Source organism: Lissotriton vulgaris, chromosome 11 (genome assembly GCF_964263255.1).
Source record: "Lissotriton vulgaris chromosome 11, aLisVul1.2, whole genome shotgun sequence".
Classification (NCBI taxonomy): Eukaryota; Metazoa; Chordata; class Amphibia; order Caudata; family Salamandridae; genus Lissotriton; species Lissotriton vulgaris.
In genome coordinates this window covers 1,105,661,055-1,105,682,433 of record NC_141699.1, presented here as the reverse complement: position 1 = coordinate 1,105,682,433, position 21,379 = coordinate 1,105,661,055, and the positions used below count along the sequence as shown (strand labels likewise).

Here is a 21,379-nt window from a genome sequence, read left to right as displayed (position 1 = left end):
TAGTGGACAGAAGTGCGGATTCTGTGGAATGCTGAGCTCTAAAACCAGCTTGATTTGGATGAAGAATATCATTCTCCTCCAAATAGGCCGAGAGCTGCTTGTTGACAAAAGCTAGATAGAGCTGGGAGTAGTGAAATGGGCTGTAAATTAGATAGGACCGTGGGGTCCCGTAAAGCTTTTTTCTGTAGTGGTCTAACAGCTGCGACTTTCCAGCATGCTGGAATCTCCCCTGTTTGAAATGATGAATTGAGAATTGAATTGATCACAGGGTTGACCTCCTCTTTTCTAGCATTTAGCAGCGCAGGGGGGCAAGGATCGAGCGGTGATCCTGATTTGATTGTAGAAATATCTTGGGAGGACTCTTCCAGACTAACCATGGCAAAGGTTTCCCAACCTACTGAGTGAGGCTCTTTGTTTTGAATGTTAAGTATTGCCTCTAGCCCCTCCAGATTGACCTGAGGGAAATCTTTAGTAAGATTGATAATTTTCTGATCAAAGAAAGTTGCTATCTCATTGCAAAAGGTCTGAGATGGCGGAATTTCCTGAGAAAGAGTTTTTGGGTTTCTGAAACTATTAACAATTTGGAAAATTTCCTTTTGCTTATTTTGTGAGGTTTCAATCAGATTAGTGAAATAGGTCACTTTTGCGCGTTTAATTGACGCGTGATAGTTTCTCCTAGCCATTTTGTAAGCCTCCTGATCATTACTATTGTAGTGTCTACGCCATCTCTGTTCTAGTATTCTCACTTTTCGTAGTGTTTCTTTTAGTGAACTGGTAAACCAGGGAGCGGATGTTTTCCCTTGTCTAGATTTCTGCTTTTGTGTCCCCCGAGATTTCATTCTTTCCCTGATGGTCCTCATCCACCCCTCATAGCTTTGATTATCAAGTGTCACATCCCCTAGCAAAGATGGTCTGCTGTCCTTCACTCAGCTGTTAAGATCTGGTTGCTCTATAATTTTCCCCCAACGTGGGGTAGGTGTCTCCTTGCCTGACCTAGCCGTCTTCGTTACCTTTTTGCCATCGGTTCCAGGGCTGAACGCGATGAATTTGTGGTCCGACCAAGTTTGAGTCGAAGGTGATTCAACCTTCATAGTGTCTAGATTAGAGCTGATGCAGTCTAGGATATGCCCAGCTTTATGTGTGGGTTCCGTTTTTAGTACCGTCAGCCTCTAAACATGTAAGATCTCTTTGAAACATAACGCATTAGGGTCACTGATGCTATCCAGATGGAGTTTTAAATCATCTAATAAAGTAAAGTTGGCCGATTTGAGAGTTAAATTCCTTAGAACTTCACCCACACTTTCTAAAAACTAAGTCGCTTGTCCAGGGGGGCGATATATCAGTGCCCCAGAAAAGGTAAATGAGTCATGGGCCTGAAAGCTAAAACTAAGGCATTCTGCTCCTTTTATATCCGGTAGTTCCATAGTGGTAAATTTGAGGGTGTCTCGATGGATAATAGCCAGCCCTCCACCTCGCTGAGAGGGTCTGTCCAATCTCTGTATGAGGAAGCGAGGAGGCAAAGCCTGAACTACATCAGGATTAGACCAGTCACTGAGCCATGTTTCTGTGACTAATAAACAGTCCAGATCATTTTCTGAGATAAGATCGTATATGTGAAGTGCATTCTTGCACATGGAGCGGGCTTTACTGAGCCCCCCAGTTAAAAATCTACGTATTGGCTTCTTCGACGGTCTTTGATAGGGTTCTAAATTTTGTTTACAATAAAGACAGCTAGCGGGGCCTACCCACTTATCGACATTAATGGCCTGGTGGCAGTGCTTAGATGTAGTATTCAAATATAGTATATGATCTATAGATAGCTGACCTGTCATAGAAATCTGAGCAGTATGGGCCACCCCTAGCCTGTCCTTAGCAAGGATGGGTGCAGACGAGCTGGACTTTGGCTTGACTTCGGCGCAACATCGGCGCGTCTGCTGCGCGGAGCGGTGGCCAAATATCCTTAGTAGTCCCGTCTGCAGCGTTAGAGCGCTGGGACTTGTATTTCCTCAAATATGTACGTGAGGGAAACTGATCGTGCGTCTCCGGTCACAGCACCTAATAGTCTGTGTTAGCTCGGAGGGGACAGTGCAGGCTATTGCGGATTTTAAGAGTGTCAAGAGTCAAAGGTAAAATACAAAATGCGGCGCAAATGAAAATGGGTGAGAAACTAAAGACATTTTTCAAAATAGTGACAGACAAACTATCACCCGGCTTTCCGCCTCAGGTGCGCAATTTTTAAGTGGACATCACAACCATCATAGGTTGGTCTCAATTCTTTAATGTAGGTTCAGCGAGCACAACAAACGACAAGAAATCATGACGGAAATCATATGGAAATCTACTAAAACATAACACGCATAAAATAATATTAAAATAAAATAAAATAATTAAGCAATAGAAAACATTTATAATACTTTTTTTTCAAATTCATATTTATAAAATGTTTAGTAAATAACCAATAAAGTCTATAATTAATAAATATAAATAAAAACTATTTAACAAATAACATTTACTACCATTAAAACATCACTACACATATATTAAAGGCAAATAACAAATTTTCAAACATATTGAAATATTTATATTACTTAACATATATACATGTAATACGAAATACTCCTTTCGATGAATAAAAGATTTGTTCACTAAACCCACACATAACTGCCAAAATATTTAAACAGACTCTATACCAACCAAAATAATTAAAGTATAAATAACAAAAACCAATATAAACATTCAACTATTTAAAATAACAATATAAAAGAAGCCAATTAAGTAACAAAAAAATTACTTTACAGCCTACAAAGATTGTAAGAAGACGAAATACTGCAGGATTGCATCCCCAAATGAAGATCTTCAAAACCTTTACATCAAAAAATATAAATACAAATCTGACTACACTTAAAACAAGTAAAATGTACCAAATTAAATAAATAAGTGTATGCCCATTTTTTTCTCGTTTCTACAGATATAACACCTTAAACTAACAAACCTAACCAAAGAGTAACCTGCAGAGAAAATAAACTGTGCAACATATGAGATATGACCAACAACCTATTATTGGCACAAGAAAATAAACTAATCATTTACTAAACAAAGTATGACCACTAATTTATTTTGAGATGTAGCTAACTTATCTGCAAAACAAAATTTCCTAACAAATTAAACTAATAAATATTTTCCGACTTTTTTCCTTTATTCTACAGATTTCGCCAACTGCAAAGAATCAAACTACTTTAAATAAACAGAAATATCCACCTAAAATAGTAAATATTATTTTAAATAAACTAGATGAAAAAGCTATTAACCACCAACTGCCCCTAACTAAACGAAACCTAAAAACGTTTAACTCTGAATACAAATTATATTTCTCCTCCCAACAGATCAAAACAGCAATGTGAAAGTAAGAAAAATAAATAAATAATTTCAAAGAAAATACAAGCATAACATATATGTAAGTATTTAAAGAAATAAAAATGTATTCTGTAAATATAGCCATTACAATTACAAATGTATATTTATGTATACATTTACAGTATAATCCAGAAAATGAGAGAAGGGGCTAAATTCATATCCTCTCAAAAAGATTTTTTTTTTGCTCTGTTACAAGTGCTATACACGTTCAGCCAGGAAAGAACATCGTCTAACTATATTCATTGGAAATGTACCAAATACTACCGTAATTGCTGCTATGGGAGGGCAACAACTAGGTAAACTACAGTGATAAATGTACAAGAGCATAATCACCCCCCAACATCACTGAAATTGAATTCAGAGACACTTTAGAAAACATTAAAGAAGAAAGCACTAGCTCCCAACAGGCAAGTACTCAAATATTAAAAAATATCTTAACCCATTTTCCAGAGCACGTAACTGGCCAGTTACCTGCCATCCCAATACTGAAACGCATAATGGCCCAAACCAAAAAATCCACCAGCCAAACACCACCAATCCCAAAAACATTTAGAGAAATAGAAATCCTACCTGAATTCACAATTACATACACAAAAAGAACAATTCCTTCTTTATGACAACAAAAGTCATGATGAAAGAATGATTATCTTTGCCGCCCCTACTAATGTACAAAAACTGGCACAATGCAAAACATGAATGACAGATGAGACATTTATAATATTCCCCAACCACTTTAACAACTATACACAATCCACGGGGGACACCACAACACTAATATCCCCTTCATATATGCTTTACTATCTAATAAACAATATACAACTTTTATAGAACTCCTAACACAAATTAAAGAACTACTAATACCTACTACCTTAAAAAACATAATCATTGACGTCGAGCAAGCAATGATACAAGCTATTTAAAATATTTACCCACACTCAGCAATACAAGCACACAACTATCACTTTAACCAAACTATATGCCACCATCTACACAAGTCTACCTTAAGTGTAGAATATGCAACAAATAGCATATCAAATAAAAAATGTATAACCCTAGCCTATGTTCCCATAACTAAAGTAGCAAACCACAAAAACCTACTAATAGAAAGTCTCTTCAACTAAGCAAATGAAGCAAAATTACCCTCCCCCCCACCACCTTGACTATTTTGAAGACACATTGATAGGGTGACTACAAAGACGCCAATCAAAATTCCACATTCCTTGGTAGAATATGTATGACATTACACCAGCTCAACAAGCTACATCTAACAGCGCACTGGAAGGATGGCATAACACATTCCAATCCACATTACAAAGAACACAACCAACCATAGACAAACTTCTGAAAACTATGTAAAAAGAACAAAGCTACCAGGAACTTAGACTAGACCCATCCTTAACTAAAATGGGCCTAAACTAATTAAACAAACCAACACAATGTATGAACATTTGCAATATAGAACAAGACTATATTAAACACCCAAGGACTAGAATACCTAGAAGCAAAAGCAAGATCTCTTATTTAACATTATTACAAACAAAAAAAGTACCTAAAACAATAACCAAGATACACTAAAAACAATTATTTTTTACATTTTGAATGTATTTATTATATCAAAAATAAAATAGTATTTTAACCATAATAATTGACGTGTAATATAATTACAATAAAAGCTATTACTACCAATTAACCAAATTAGAAAACTAAACAAAGTAAGTAAACCATCAAATAAATTATTGCACATAAATTAGTACATACAGGGCCTAATTACGATGTTGGTAGGCACCACACAGTGGGGTACAACATAGGTGTCCCCCAGGTCCAAATGCGGAGGGCCGGAGAAGAAGAGGGCCCTTAAAAGGGCCCCCAAAGTCAGTTTCTGACAACCAATTCATGTTGGAAAGGCTGGCATGGATTGCCTGTCAGCAATCGACATAATAATCCAGACGGCAGAAACGCCGTCCTTAAGGAAATGATGGTGCAGTTCCGACTGACCGGCTGGCTCCTTGAGCATGTCAGAGCCAAGTTGCAGTCACCCGCTATTATACTAAAGCAGCGGTTTAAAAGTTTAAAATTACAATGTTGGTCGGAAAGACTCCAACCAGCAGTTGGAGGATTTCCAAGCCACATTGTAATTAGGCCCAAATTGTATTAACAGCAAAATACATAAAAACATTTATTTTCCCAACCATATATAAAAAAAATTAAAACATCTGACAATTTTGTTGCAAATCATTGTCCTTAAACAAGTAGAAATCACAAACAACAATGATCCAAATAATATTGCATAAAAAGTAAAAATCCCCCCCAAAAATGAAAATATACAACCGTACAAATAGTGATCCAAAGACGCAATCTTCTCTTTAGTCGAAGCACCAAAAACCCGAAAAATAGATTAAAAAAAGAAACGCTCCAGAAAATGTACTCAAAAATAGTAGTTTCAATGAAACTATATAACATTTCCTTTTAAAATAAAAAATAAAATGCATCTTCATCCCCACCATAACTCCAGAATGTAACTCTGCAAAAAATTAACTCAATGCCTTCTCGCAAAAACAAATACATTCCTACATTGTAATTTAAGAAAATAAAACATAAATTACAATGCATGACATAATTAATAACACATAACTAATAAACTACTACAGTATCCATCAAAAATGAATCAAAAAATTAACACTGAATACTACACTACCAAAACTACGCGACACTACACAATAACATTTAAAATACAAACTTTGTACTCTAAATACATCTCTACTACCTCCCCTAACCTCATATTACCTAAAAAATAGTTTAAAACAACTTACCTTGACCAAAGAGGCGCAGCTCTCAACCACGAGCTTCTCTCTGTAAACTAAACAACAATATAGATAGATAAAAAAATTAAATAAAAAAAAAATCGCCACTTAATTCAACTAGAAAACAGACTATTTTCCCATTGAAATGAACAGTGCAAAAATAGAAATTAGCAAAATATGCTTACCTTTTTGATTAATTTCTTTTATTATAAATGTTAAAAATATTTTATATTCTCTCTCTCTCGCTCTCTCTCTCTCTCTCTCTCTCTATATATATATATATATACTAGCAGCCCGTCCCGACCTTGTCTGGGAGCTTTCAGGCTTCCCCCTATCCCCGCCTGCCCCGACATTGCCCAGCAGCCCGTGCCCCCGCCCGCCCTGTCCCCCGCCTGCCGCCTGGCCCGACCCTTGCGTCGCCTGAGTCAATCCCCGTCCCCCGCCTTCCCCGACCCCCGCCTGCCCGGACATTGCCTTTTGGCCGTTCCCCGCCTAGCCCGACGCCCGCCTGTTTACCTTTTCCGCCGCTCCTGAGTACAAAGCTCCTCGCCGCTCTGCTCCTCACCGCTTGTCCGCCGCCGCTCCTCCCCCGCGCCATGTCTGCCTCTCCGTGCTGCTCTTTATGTATCCGCTCCTCCCCTGCGCCATGGCCGGAGCTCCTCTCACACCGCTCTGACGCTGCTCCTCGACGTGAGCACGCACGTCGCGGCCGGCGCTACTTTGGGGGGACTACTTTTTATTCAATATTAATTTTTTAAATAAGGTTTATTTTTAAACTTTATATAGCCTATAACCATCTACACACCCTGACGATTTCTACGGTGTATCGGGTGTGTAGATTGGCGCAGTGGTTGCGGAGTTTACCCGCCTCAAAGCCTGAAACTTTCTCCTTTATTATAGTAGTATAGATTATAAAGAGAGAACGCTCAGGCTTTTGTGCCTGAACAACGTTGTTAGTGGGTGTTAGCGTTGTAAAGAAATAATATCCTTTTAAATATCCTTAGTTATGTTTGTGATCATGGGTAAGTGTGGTTATATTTTCCACAAAGCAAAGTAGCATCAAGTAGCGTAAAGCGCCGTCAATTACTATACATCATGCCTCTTTTTGTAATGTAAATGCGGCAGCATCAAGTAGCGTAAAGCGCCGTCAATTACTATACATCATGCCTCTTTTTGTAATGTAAATGTGGCAGCATCAAGTAGCGTAAAGCGCCGTCAATTACTATACATTATGCCTCTTTTTGTAATGTAAATGCAGCTTATTTAAATCCTCCTGTTTTTTGTGTTCCTGTCCGCCCCCTGTGGCAACGTGTAATGTAGTGGTATTTTTTGTTAGAAGTGTAAGGAGTGTTATGTAAATCTTCCTTTTTTAGTTTCACTGCCAGCCCCCAACCATCAAGTAGCTGAAATCTGCGTCAATTAGTATACATCATGGCTCTTTTCTCAATGTAAATGAGGCTTATTGAATTCCTCCTGTTTTTGTTTTCCTGTCTTTCCCCTATCTTAATGTGTAATGTAGTGTGCCTGTAATGTGAATTTTAATGAGTGTTTTTTAAATGTTCATGGTTTTGGTTGAATGCCTGTGCCCCCTTGTTGAACCTGTGATGTGTTGTACATATTTTAAATGTGTTGTTTTTTTTGGCTAATTACAACGAGGGGTCAGAGCAGGGCTATTTGTTTCCCTCTGCAAGCATGTCCGCCCCGTTGTAATTTGTATTTTTGAGTATATTTTTCAATTAGCATGAATTCACGTTGTGTAAAGTGTCCTCAATGAGGCCCTGCTTGCCCCCTTTCCAGGGCCTTGAAACAGCATTATTGTGGCTCGTTCTGTGCCCTCTCACAACCGGTAAGTCCACACAGCAACAATGCTCTGACTGTGTATTGTGAGCGCTGTGTCCAGGGACTGCTGTGAACTCGTTTTTTTGCTTGTCCCGGCAAGAACGTTAGACTGTTACTTAAAGTCCATGATGCCTCCTTGTGTAATGTTATTGAGGCTTGTTAAATTGTCCCTGATTATTACCCTGGCTGCCCCTCGTACATGATGCCTCGCTGTAGAATGGGAAAGAGGCTTGTTCTCCATGAGTATTTCCCTGGCGGCCCCCTGTGTATCCCCTTTGAACAACAGTGCGCAACTACAGAATTGTTTTTTGAAGAGAGTACATGATGCCTCAATGGCTTGTGGAAATCGCCGTGCAAATTTTTCCGTGGCCTGTGAGAATTTGTCTTGCTCAGTTGTTTGCCCGAGTTAGTGGCCCCGACAGCAATAATGCTCCTAGGAATCACGTGCGTGTTGGACCAATGGCTGAAGGTTTTTATTAATTTTCTTTACAATGAATGTGGTACTTGTGTGATTGCTTGCGTGATTGGTTATTTATGTAATGTGTGTGGCGCCATTGGTTGTTAGCTGGAAGGTGCGGTGCTTGCGTGATTGGTTATTAGTGTAATGTGTGTGCGGCGATTGGTTGTTTTGCTGGAAGGCGCGGTGGCGCGATTGGATGGTTGTGCAAGGTTGTTTTCTGGGAGGCGCGGCCAAGAGTGTTGCGCGATTGGATGCTTGTGAGGCTTGCCCAACATTGATCGGCTTTTCGTCCTGAAGCCGCACCCTTTGCCTCACAACCTTGCTGAGGCCGCACCCCTTTGTTTATGTTGCCTCGAAACCCTGCGGAGTCAGTGAGTACTAAGCCTATTGCACATTCCAAATTAGCAATTTTGCACATATTTTAAAAACGATCATTCCTAATTTTCGATTTGCTCATATTTTAAAAACGGTCATTCAGAAATTGCGATTTTGCACATATTTTAAAAACGATGTTTATGTCCTGAAGTGGACGTGCATTAAACAGTGTTTTTGCTGAAGTTGCTATGTTGTGTGTGTGTTTGCAGAATCTGTTGGTTGCTGTGTTGTGTGTGTGCTATCAGAATCTGTTGTTGTGTGTGTGCTTAAGTGCTTGAAACCGAGTGAATGCTGCCCCTCTGCCAATGCTACCGCCCATATTGAGAGCAACGCCCACAAGGAACTACTTTCTCCGGAATGTTGTTTGCCCTTCGTAATGTATATGTTGTACAAATGTATAGCCTATGTCCATCTCCTGGACCTCCCCTTTCCAATGCTGTATTGGGTGTTCTGATTGATGGTGTACTTCTGGAGTTTACCCGCCTCAAAGGTTCCCAGTTCTCGCTTTATAATAGTAGTATAGATATATATATATTATTTTATAACAACATTTAATATATATATTATATCTGATATTGTAAAATGCAATTAAAAAAATGTTTACAATACTTCAAAAATGTAAAATGTTTGCATAAGAGAGAGGAGTTGGCCTAACGGCTAGGGCGGTCGACCTCGAATCTGGGGACCTGGGTTCGGGTCTCGGCAATGACTCCTGTGATTCTGGGTAAATCACTTAATCTCCACATGCCTAACAAAAATGAATGTGTATTCATGTAATGTAAACTGCTCTGATACCCGATTCGGGTCAAGTTTGTGCTATATAAAACTCTGTAAAATAAAAAAATATATATGGTGTTAAAAAATACCAATTTATAAATACTTCAAAATATTGTTTCCAAAAATAATTTTATGTTTCAACATAATAAAAAAAATTCTAAAATGAAATAATACTATCTAACATACAGTGCCCAATTATGATGAAGCTTTCTGAGCCTCTTCGCCGTTTCAATTTCGACCACTGCACCTGTATTAAGAGGGGTTCAAGGAGCCCGTCGGCTAGTCGGAGACCGGCAAATAATCCCAATGGACAGAGTTTCCGGTATTGGGATTACAATGTTGGTTTCCGACAGGCTTTACATGTCAGTCAGTTTCATTTCTCACCAACATCATAATGAGGCCCCATGTGTGGTCGCATTGTAATTAGTTATGCGGAGCCGCAACCACTGGGTGGGTGGTTCACATACAGATACAGCGTCCACCCGACATTGTAATAAGGCCCTAAATATTATTTAATACACATAAAAACTATAACAAAATGACTGCATAAAATTATTTTACATTGTAAAATACATATTAAATAATATTATCTCTATAAAATTATTTAATATGTATGAAAATGTTACTGAATGATTTTGAATAATTTTTGTCCGATATTGTTTTCAAATATATGTAATCCTAAAAAATATATTTATTAAAAAAATGTAAGAAGAATACTTTGTTCTACATACAAAAAATGTACAAATAAAAATTATGTTTTCAAATATATATATTTTTTTTAAATTTCAAACAATATGTACCACTGTGCATAAATACAAACATATACAAAAATACATCATATTATTTATATTTTCTATTTCTAATAAAATGTAAAAATGGCAAAATATTATTTTTGTGAAAAATTCTAACATAAGATGTTAACAACAAACCTCTAATAATTTAAATGGTATGCCATATGTTCAATTCAATAATAAAATATTTTGGGCCCTATTACGATTTCGGGTGGACTTGAGTCCGCCCGACACTGTATCGGTGTGGGAACCAACTGACCATAAATTGGCAGTTCCACACACCGTATTATGATGCAGCCCCACATGAGGGCCGAACACGATGCTGTCAAAAAAGGCTCCGACCACTGGTCGTAATTTGCCTGTCGGATTCCTTTCCACCCAAGTCATTACAATAGAGGCAGCCAGAAATGATCCGACTGGTCCTTCCCACTGGCTTCTGAAAGGCTCGGGAGCCCATCCGCCAGGCGGAATTCTGTCAGTAATACAAAGGATGGCTCTTTCCGCCCTTGGGATTACGATGTCAGGCTTCGACAGCCTTTCTGTGCCTGCCTTTCTGACACAGAAAGGCTGTTGGAACTCCACAGCTGGGCCCCCATGGGTTCACGGCCTTCGGTTGGAGGCCGAGTGTGCTCCCTCTGTTGATCAATGCACCCCGTGGCAGGCACCTTGAGGTGTCTGCACGGGATGCAGCAATGAAATGCCCTCAATGGGAGCATGCATTCTGGCCAGAATACATGCTCGCATTGTAATTTGTAGGAATGCGACTGAAATGTGTTCGGGCACAACCTAATAAGTCAGTCGTGACCACTGACTGGGTGTCGGTAGGTCCCATGACCGAGACAATATCGGGCGGCATTTCTCCGCCCAACATCTTTATAGGACCTTTGGTGTGGTGGCAAACTCTCCATGAGATGCCTGCCACACAGTGCAAAGAATTTACACAAACTCCCATTTCTCTATGGGAGCTTGTGCCGATGGCTGACATGAGGACAGAGGACGTGCTGCAGAAATTTGGTGCAAAACCCTGCCTGCTGCCTCAAGGACTTGACCATCATGATGTGTAGTCTCATTCTGCTGCTGTGAGGCCTACAAGAAACCCAGAGCACCTCCAACCCTTTGACAATCATCAGAGAACTTCCTTGTAGTAGAGGAACTACTCCCCTGCAGTCTGCAGGCAAGGATCCTGCAGAGTCCGGTTCACCAACTTGCTGCTCCCCGATGACTCTGCTGCGGCAACCTCGCAAAAAGAGGTAAACCAGTGTCAGAGGGTCAGATCTGTCCCCCCACCAAATGAAAGGACACCAGGACCTACCGGAGCAGTACCATGGCAATATCTGAGGTACTGGACCACCTGCAGCCAAGAAGAAGAGTCTAATCCTATCGAGTGACATTGAGATCCCTGAGACTCACTTTGTGATTGGCCCAGCTGTTTGGAAATCTTTCCTGTAACCTGCTTTCACCTGACCTCTCAGACTATCTTGACTCACAGAGCCCGGCTGACCTATCTACTCTGCACCCACCCTGCCTGGCCTGGGTACCGACAAACCAGCTGTGCTCCCATGGTCCTGAGGCCATTTTGACCCTATCCCTTGTTTGAGGTCCCCCGACTTACCTGTAAGTCCTCCTGTGCAGCCTATTTTTAGGTGGCCACAAATCTTTATAGAGCACCAGCTACCAATGACCTCAGCACCCTGCTCTCAGCTAAATCCAGGACACTCCAGATGATCCAGAAGAACACCGGACATGGCCCTGCTACTTACCTAAATATAGACGGTAGACTTAGAGAACCAGCTGAATAATTTTTAATCAATTTTTCTCTTTTTCCCGGTAGACTTCGATGGTGCATTAATTGAGCACAACTAAAAGTAATTTTCTGAAATTTGAAAATTCCTACCTTAAAAAGTACTTACCTGTGAAAGAAGTTCTTGGTCTTAAAAATTATATATAAATCAATGTTATTTTTACAAACTGGTCTTGGATTTATTCTTGAGTGTGTGGCTCATTTATTCTGTTTGTGAGTACAACAAATACTTAGCACTACATTTTGATAAGCCTAACTGCCTACCCACACTACTACAACTAGATCATTAGTATTATCTACTTTTGTCTCTGTGTACCAATCTGGGAAACACTGGACTCTCTGCACAGTGTACTTCATTTTAGTACACAATATAGAGACCCAGCTTCATACACATAGATTTTTTCAAACAGAATAAAATATGGGCATTTTCAGATTATGATCCAGAGCAGAGAGTTTGGATAATTGGTACAAAAATATACAGCAGTTAAATCCAGTTTTTCTAGAACCAGAACATCACATGCTGCCAGAAAAACTGATAGACTAGACCACCTGTAGACTGAATAGAATTAACAAAACATTACTATATCATAGAACTTGACTTATACTCTTTTTTTAGAGATTAGATTTGTAATCATACATAAAAGTTGAAGGACCCATTTAAACAAAATGTAAATCTTAACCTGTAAGTTTACTTGCTTGTATGAGTGCGGTTTTCTGAACTTTAAGAATTCGCAAATGTGCTGTAGTGCTGGGATACCCCCGGGTGACTACGCACTCTACAAAATTTTTTAATAATAATAATAATAATAAGTAGACTACTTTTGGAAACCTGGAACAAGGACAGGTTTCCACTAGTGCTTCATGAAATGTTTTGTGAACGTCTGCTTGCATGCATAGGGTTGGATTTATGCATACTTAATTGTACATAAGGTACAAATAAACCTAATAATATATTTGGATCCACTATTTTTTTCAGTTGTTTGCACTGAGAAGATATACTTACCTTAGGAAATATCCATTTCTCAAGCCATGACAGAAGTTTATCTCCAATCATTTCCAAGGTAACAATCCTGAATGTTAACATTGCTATTTCTGTATGGGTTACCTGATCTGTGTCAGAGTATAAAAAGCTGTCTGTAGTCATGAACATAATGGCATTAGCTTAAAATGAACTTCCCCAAAGATAGGACCCACAGGTGAATATAATCCACTTGGCCAACACACTCACCTTTCTGAGATCATGCACTGTGATACCGATGGATATGATTGTAAGTGTCAATATTGCAAATGAATATTCATAGTAAGCATAGGCCACCCAGAGGCTGATGCTGGCAGCTTGAAACCAATAGAATGGATTGAGGACCTGCAACAAATGCATAACATGGGTTATGTTTCTGTGATCAATGCATATCTCATACTGACTATGCCTCCACCTTTTATTGCTTTCTCACCTTGTACCATTCAGAATTTGTCAATCAATCAATCAGGGGTTTGTAAAGTGTGGCTACTGACCCATAAGGATCTTGGTGGAGGAGAAGGGCTTTGTGGCAGAAAATTTGTCAGACCATGTTAAATGTCCCTTACAACACAGATGGGATGACGGTAAAGTTTCTTTAGCAGAAAATCTAATCAAATTTCACTTTTTACTGGTGTGATATTTTTTAGAAAAGCACATATGTAAACCTATTGTCACATATGCAGATTTTTCTAAAAAAAAAATAATGTGAAATTTGACACCATTTTAAACAGTTATTACATTTGACAATCTTCACAGGCTTTGGTGTGTAACCTAGCATAAGCGTGGACGTCTTAGTGCATGGTCTCAAGTTTTAAAAGTATAATTCCACTTATGGTCATTATGTCAAAAAAGAGACCCCCTCTTAGAAGGAGTATCACAAGAGCTGTTATCTTTTCATGCAGTATACATTCATCAGTACACTTTGTAATTATAAAATGTGCTTTAACATCCAATTAACACCGCTTTCTCTCCAGCACAAGCATACCTCTTTGAAAAGTAGTTTCCAAATTGGGATGATATCCACTTCAATGGTATTTGGCCCACAGATCTTTTCCCTAAAATAGATTGTTGATTGACAGTGTTAGTCTCTTTAACCAATCCTTCAATTCCAGACTCATTATGATAACTAAGGCAGGTCCACTAACACTTAACACTTTCTTATTACACATATGAAGCAGGAAACACATGTGCACACAAGACGCTATCGGGCACAGGCCCAAAAATAAATCATGCCCTTTTAATTTTCCACCGACCTGTGCGAAATCTAAGATATGCCAACCTCTTCCAATCCAGTGTACCTAATACAAGGAGAGTGCGATCAGGTGGACACAGCTTTTTCTACAATGCCTCCACCCTATGGAACTCCCTCCCGCCCAAGCTCAGATCCACAACAGATTACCTTACATTCAGGAAACAGATAAAAACATGGTTATACCAGAACCTGCAGTAAAGACTCTAGGGGGGTCATTAGGATGGCAGACGGACTTTGTCCGCCTGCCATCATTTCGGGGATTGGGAACGCCCGCCATAAGGGGGGGGGCCCGTGTGGGCGATTAGGATGCGCCCGCCACAGTGGCGGGCGCAGCCTGCATTCCTGTCATTGTGGCGGGCGTGCACTCAACACCGCCCGCCACAATGTCAGGAAGGCATGTTGTGCACTTCCATGCACAACATGGCAGGCACAGTGCGGTGCCTGTCATGTTGTGCATGGAACTGCTGGGGGGTACCATAGGTACCCCCCATGTGCCACCCCCCACCCCCATCATCCTGGGGGCCAGCAACAGGCCCCCAAACACAAACACTGCCTGCCTTTCTGTGGCAGCAACACCGCCACGGAAAGACACCCTTCCGCCTGCTTCCTGATAGGGATGGCGGTGTCTAGCAGACACCGCACCCATATGAAACCCTTTTCTGCCCGGTCAACTCATTGACCGGGCGGAAAAGCGGCAGACGGTCTTCCCGTCCGCTGCAGTCCCCCCCTCCCATACTAATGTGGCGCGCGAAATGGGTGGCCGGCGGGCTAGGATGAAGGGCGGATCGCCACTGCCATGCGGGCATTGGCGATCCGCACTGCATCCTAACGGGCCCTTAGGTTTGTTTATCCGTTGCTGCGTAAGCGCTGGGATGCCTACGGGTAGCCATGCGCTCAACAAGAATTAATTATTAATAATAATAATAATAATAATATTAATAATAATATCTGCCAAAGGTTTGTTTTTTTTGTGTCTTTTGGGCTTAGGGCTCATTTGGGTATTACAGATGGGGCACTACGTTGACTAACGTGGTACTCAATTAACCATCACAAGAACCGCCAGGGATCTTAGAAATAGGTGAATTTTCTCATTTGCATGGTGGTGGTCCTGATACTTGGAGGCCCTGAGTTTCTATGATGATGCTCCCATGTAGGCTCTTATGCAACTGTAGATAGGAGGACACAATCCAAGCCAGACCATCAAGTAGAGGAGGGGTATGTGGTGAGGGCACGGAACGTATTATTGGGATCAAGGAAGGCACTGTTGTGGACTATGCTAAGTTGAGAAATGAACTATTACATTGTTAAACCCTATTGTGCAAGAACACAACTAAAATATCCTATCTGATGGCTTCTCACTGAAATAAGTAAACACAAATCTAATTAAATAAATATATTGTTCAATGTGTATTTGTAAATTAATGGATTATACTTTACTCTGTTGAAATCCTCACTCAATGTAATTCAGATTTTTAAAAACTGCTTACTTTTTCTAAATCATTTCTTATTCTGAGTTCTGTCAATGGGGAGAACCCCTCTTTGTAGCTTGCTTTCAAATCACCGCTCCCTTTCCCAAACTACTTTCTTACCCCTACATAATTTGCTCCATGTCTCTGTAATATGGTTGCTGCTGTGCATTTTTTTATGGAATTGGTAACGCTCAGCTCTTTGAGCTGGAATTGACATAGACCTTAACAGTGGTCTGAACCCTGCAAGTCTCCGTTGTGCCTAAGGATTTTAGAAGCGGATGGAGACTTTGAGGGGTGCTCAGCTTAAGTCCTGCAGTTGGCATATAATTGCTCAAGGGTATTGTTAGTTTCCTATAAATCTTCCATAGTGGGCACCACATTTAAAAGTACAAATTGTACAATTTCACACAATTAAATTCATTATTAGATATGACGCACAGACTTCATGTATTAGTTGCGTAGAAATGTCTTTATTCATACATTTCTGTTTTCTTAAAAATAATTTTTCTTCAATGCAAACTGCACACACAGGCACTGCAGTGGCAGGCTTGAGGCAGGTTTGAAAGGCTACTTGTGTGGGTGGCACAATGAGTGCTGCAGGCCCACTAGCAGCACTTGAAGTACAGGCTCTGGGTATATGGCATACCATTCTATAAGGGACTTACAATTACAAAAAATATGCCAATCAGATCAACACCACTGTTGTCATGTTTAGGGGAGAAACACATGTACTTTTATCTCTGATCAGCAGTGGCAGAGTACTCAGAGTCCTAAGGACAACAAAAGGTATCAGCAAAAGTGGGAGGCAAAAGGCATAAAATCGGGGGAATGGCCACCCCAAGGATGATAGGTCTAACACTGGAGCACTGAAATCCCAGACTGTCCTGTTACATGACTGGCCATCATAAACCAATAATCCAGGGAACTGTCCTTGGCTCAGGCCACTGCTAATATCTGCATCCTGAGGCTTTGGAGTACCCCCACCTGCCCTACGCCGCAGTACTAGTTCCGTGAGTTGTTCGAGGTGGCCGCTTATGAGCGGATCAAAGCCAGATGTTCTGACCATTATGATCATTTCATAGACACTTGTTGGCTCTTCCTCCAATAGTCCTGAGCACCACCCCCTCTACATGGCCCCCTCTAAATCAGGGTCTGCCTGCCTTGTTTACAGATGGCCCCATGCACTCCCACCACCTGCCCTTCTACGTGTATACCTGTATTGGCCTTCGGTTCACCCCCTGCATTTGCCAGTCTTGCTCCCATTACCCATATTCTCTACACCCTGTGGGGTATTGACCTAGATTATGTCAAACGTGAATCCCACAGATATTAAAAATTATAGGCCTATTTATCTACTGCCTGCTCCATCTAAATTATTGGAGAAGCACCTCAATTCACTGCTGGTGGCTTATTTGGAGTATAAACTACTTGATCCATCTCAATTTGGTTTCAGAACCCAGCATGGTACAGAAACTACATTGGTGTCAGCTGTCGATAGTATCCGCTCAATGGTGGATGCAGGGCAGGCCGCAGCTTTGATCATTTTGAATCTTTTCGCAGCCTTCTCCTGCTCTGTTGGCTGATCGACAGTGGAACCTGGGGCTTTCTGGGTCAGCATTAGATCTGTTAACTTGCTGTACGACATCCTGTTATACATGACGTCGCCTAAAGCTTCACTGAACTGAGCATTGCATATTTTTTATCCAGGCTGTAGGATAAATTGGTCTAAATCAGTCATTTATTACCTCAGTGGCAAGCTCCCCTCCCTGCCCAGAGGGACTATTATTAATGAAGAGGGATTCAATAGAGGGATTCATTAGAGGGATTCAAATACCTGGGAATCTATGGGACTCATTTATGAGGCCCCTTGCACCATCGGAACGTCACTTTTTGTGATGTTCTGTGCCGCAGACGCATGCACGATATTTATCAGGCAGCACTAAGCCACTTTTTTTGGCTTAATGCTGCCTGATAAATATCAGTCCCTTCAACGCAGTGTTCTGCGTTAAAGGGGCGTGCAATGAGTGTTGCTGGGGGTGTTCCCAGCAACATCCATAGCCTTTTGAAACTGCCCCAGATTTACGAGAAATCGTAAATCTGAGGCAGTGCCAAAAACGTACCCCTCCCAGGGAAGGCGTAAGGGAGGTGCAACGGGGATAATATCTTTATTTCTCCTTGTTATTTATTTTCCTATGTGTGCTGCATCTGAACTAGCTGGGAACACGATATAGCTGAGATGGAGGAGGAAGAATGGTTAGAGGCAATTGCCTCCACCAGGGAGATTGCTATCCCCTCCAGGTTGAGACTCCTGCAGCTTAAAATACTCCATAGAACATATCTCGGGTGCCCGGCGTTGGTAAAGATGGGCTATAGAACCGATTCAGGGTGAAGGAGATGGTGCAGACAGGAGGGCACCTTTCTGCATGTCATTTGGTGCTGTCCACATATACAAAGCTATTGAGCTTAACAGTTAAAGTGCATGGAAGAAGTGGTGGGGAACAAAATAGAAAATAGTATAAAGATGTGCCTCCTGAATATATGGGGTCAAACTGACTCAACCAGTAAGGGGAGAACATGGGTGACAATGGGACTGATCATCGCCAAACAAAATATAGCAAAACAGGAAACACCGTCAGTACTAGAAGGTTAAAGGGACATAGACTTGTGCATGGTGACTGAAAAGACAATTTACGAATCCAGAGGATGTTCAAAAAAGTGGTTACAGATTTGGGAAAAATGGAACGATTACAGGGGAGGAATTTGTGAGCCCCCCAAATGGGACAGGATCCGGGCCTGGGGTAGCTTAAATATAAGTAGGCCAGACATGGAATCGATTGAAGAACTTGTATGAGCTATGGTCAGTGTTATAGTGTGGAGATAAAACTGCAAAAAAATATATTTGTCAACTTGCATTTAGAAGGATAGAGCCCAGTTGGTTGTTATTAAGCACTTTAGTTCTGATCCGATCCTTATAGCCATGTGGGATGCCTCAGGGCTCCTCCCTGAGACTGACTCTTTTTAATATTTATGTCTCCCCGCTGGCTAAGTTGATATGGTCCTTTGGACTGCAGGCCCTATCCTATGCTGATGAAACACAAATTATTGTGCCCATCAGTAAGGATATGGAGGCCACAGCTATCAACCTCAAGACATGTATGCATGCAGGTAGTACTGACCTTGGATTCCTCTAGACTAGACTACTGCTATAAACTCTATTTGGGGATCAATAATAAGCAACTTCCAAACTACAATTAGTATAAAATGCTGCCGTGAAACTGATACTTGAAATTCTCAAACACCAATCAGTCTCCGAGGGGATCTCTAAATTACATTCGCTACCAGTGAGCAAATTCATTACCCTTAAGGCCTTATGCATTGTTCATAGGGTGGTGCAAAATGTTGGTGCCAGAAAACTAGATATCTTTGGTCGGCTAGTTACAATTTTGTAGTCATGTACAAATTTCCAAAGACCAGGTGGGGGGCAGGACTTTTTCTGTGGCCGCAGCAAAACTGTGGAGTTCTCTTCCATGAGCCATTAGTGATCTTCAAGAACAAAATAGTTTTCGGAAAGCATTGAAGATATGGCTTTTCATTATTTAATTTATGGCACACAATTTTCATAGCGATACGTGTTTTTCTTTGGTCTTTTTCCTAGGAGTTCTCCCTTCTTGAGCACCTTGATGCCTTGTGGTTATTGTGCACTTTATAAATCTATGTCATTTTGTTTCATGGCTGATGCACAGATTGGACTACCTCCCTCTCAGAGTGCCCCCAGGCTTAACTCCACCAACCCCTGCTCGTGCCGCCACTCTTCACTCTGGGGCACCACTCCCTTCTCCTTAGGGGTACCCTGCAGTAGTATTGACTGCCCCCATTTTGCACCCCTCCCCCTTTCTTTCCCCTTCTCTACCTTCCTTTTCATGCTCATTCCAGGGGGAGGCTGGTCTATTACTCCTCCCGCGCCTCCCCGTATTCTCCCTCCCCTCCCTTCCCTTCCCCAGCTGACCACACCTTCTGCCATGGTGATTCCAGGGCCTGACAGGTCCTTTCTGGGTTTCTCCAGCTCTTGACCTTTGCCGAACCCTTCTGGTTGAACCCCCAACCCTCCTCACTGCTTCTTGGTTCTCCTAGTTTGTATGCATTGTTTTGCAAATACCTTTTTTTTTTGTTTTGCTCATGTTTTCATAAAGAGTGTTTCAAACTTTAAAAAAGGTACAACTGATTGGGTTCAAATAATGGACAACACCACTTCAGGACACTTCTGCACCTGTAGATGCTCTATCCGAAAGATGGACTGCTTTGCTGCTACAAGGACTGCCACTCTGCTGGACTGCTGCTCTGAAGGAACTGCTGCCTTGCTGTACTGATCTGACGCCCTCTTACCTGGGACTTGACCTGCATCTCTTGAACCCAGAACTCAGAGCGACTCCAAAGGCTAATTCGCTGGCCTCCTGACCTGAGCCTCGGAGACTTAAGAGGCTACCCTGTCAAGTGGTGTCACCCTAGTCCTAGATTCTTGAGCTGAAGGTGCTCTGCCAGTCTCTGTGGACACAGCAAAACCGATGCATCTCCTCTGCTGCGCGTCACAATCCCAAGCTGAACCACTGCATCGTCGCTGCTCAATGGATTGTATCCGTCAAAAAGACCCACATCACATTGCAGCTCTTTGGAACTGCGGCGTTGCCCTGACTCTGATGCAATCTCAGTGCAGGCCCTCACATCCCACATTGATGGCAGCCTTGACTCCAACACTGGACTCTACATTGCAACCTTGCAGTTCTTTAGAACCAATGCATCGCCTCGACTTCACGGTGTATCTTCAAAATTGGACTTCACATCACAGGCCTTGTCAACAGGATCCTCAATTACAATGCAGGCCCTCGAACTGCAGCCTTGCCACATCTCAGATTCAATGCATCACGTGGCTTCGCAACACATCATCAACTGTCATAGAGCTCATACTTTCTCAGTCAAATCTGCACATTTGTCAGAGAACATAAACACCAAAAGGATATGTTTGCGTTAGTCCTACTAGCTTGCTGTGCACCATCTGTACCCTTAACCTGGTAAGGTGATAGATAGAATATGTGACCTAAGAATATGGCAACCCTGACTACCCAAATAAATCATGGTAACAGATCTAATACTCTTTCATTTGGCAACTCATGCATATTCAAATAGATACACAAGAAAATCACAAAGTGGCATTTCAGAATTTATTGAAGCATTATGATTCTTTGGTGAAACACATGTGCTGAGATTATTAATGGGAGGAAACAGAATAGAGTATTCAGCATTACGAGAATGGTGAAGAAGATAAAGAGTTCAACCATTGTACTATTACATCGATTGTATGCTTGTAAGTAAAGGCATTTATGTTTT

General features: G+C 41.2%; 1 protein-coding gene across 1 annotated transcript in view; it reads right to left on the bottom strand.

Annotated features, from left to right (window-relative positions):
* Positions 1 to 21,379, bottom strand: part of LOC147684246 (putative cation-transporting ATPase 13A4) — a 385,092-nt gene that overhangs the window by 270,903 nt on the left and 92,810 nt on the right. Inside the window, exons 6-7 of the mRNA XM_086944646.1 lie at positions 14,262 to 14,331; positions 13,487 to 13,621 (exon numbers count right to left, since the gene is read on the bottom strand). Of these exons, the coding sequence (XP_086800772.1) occupies positions 13,487 to 13,621; positions 14,262 to 14,331 (205 nt within the window). The remainder of the gene's footprint in view (positions 1 to 13,486; positions 13,622 to 14,261; positions 14,332 to 21,379) is intronic.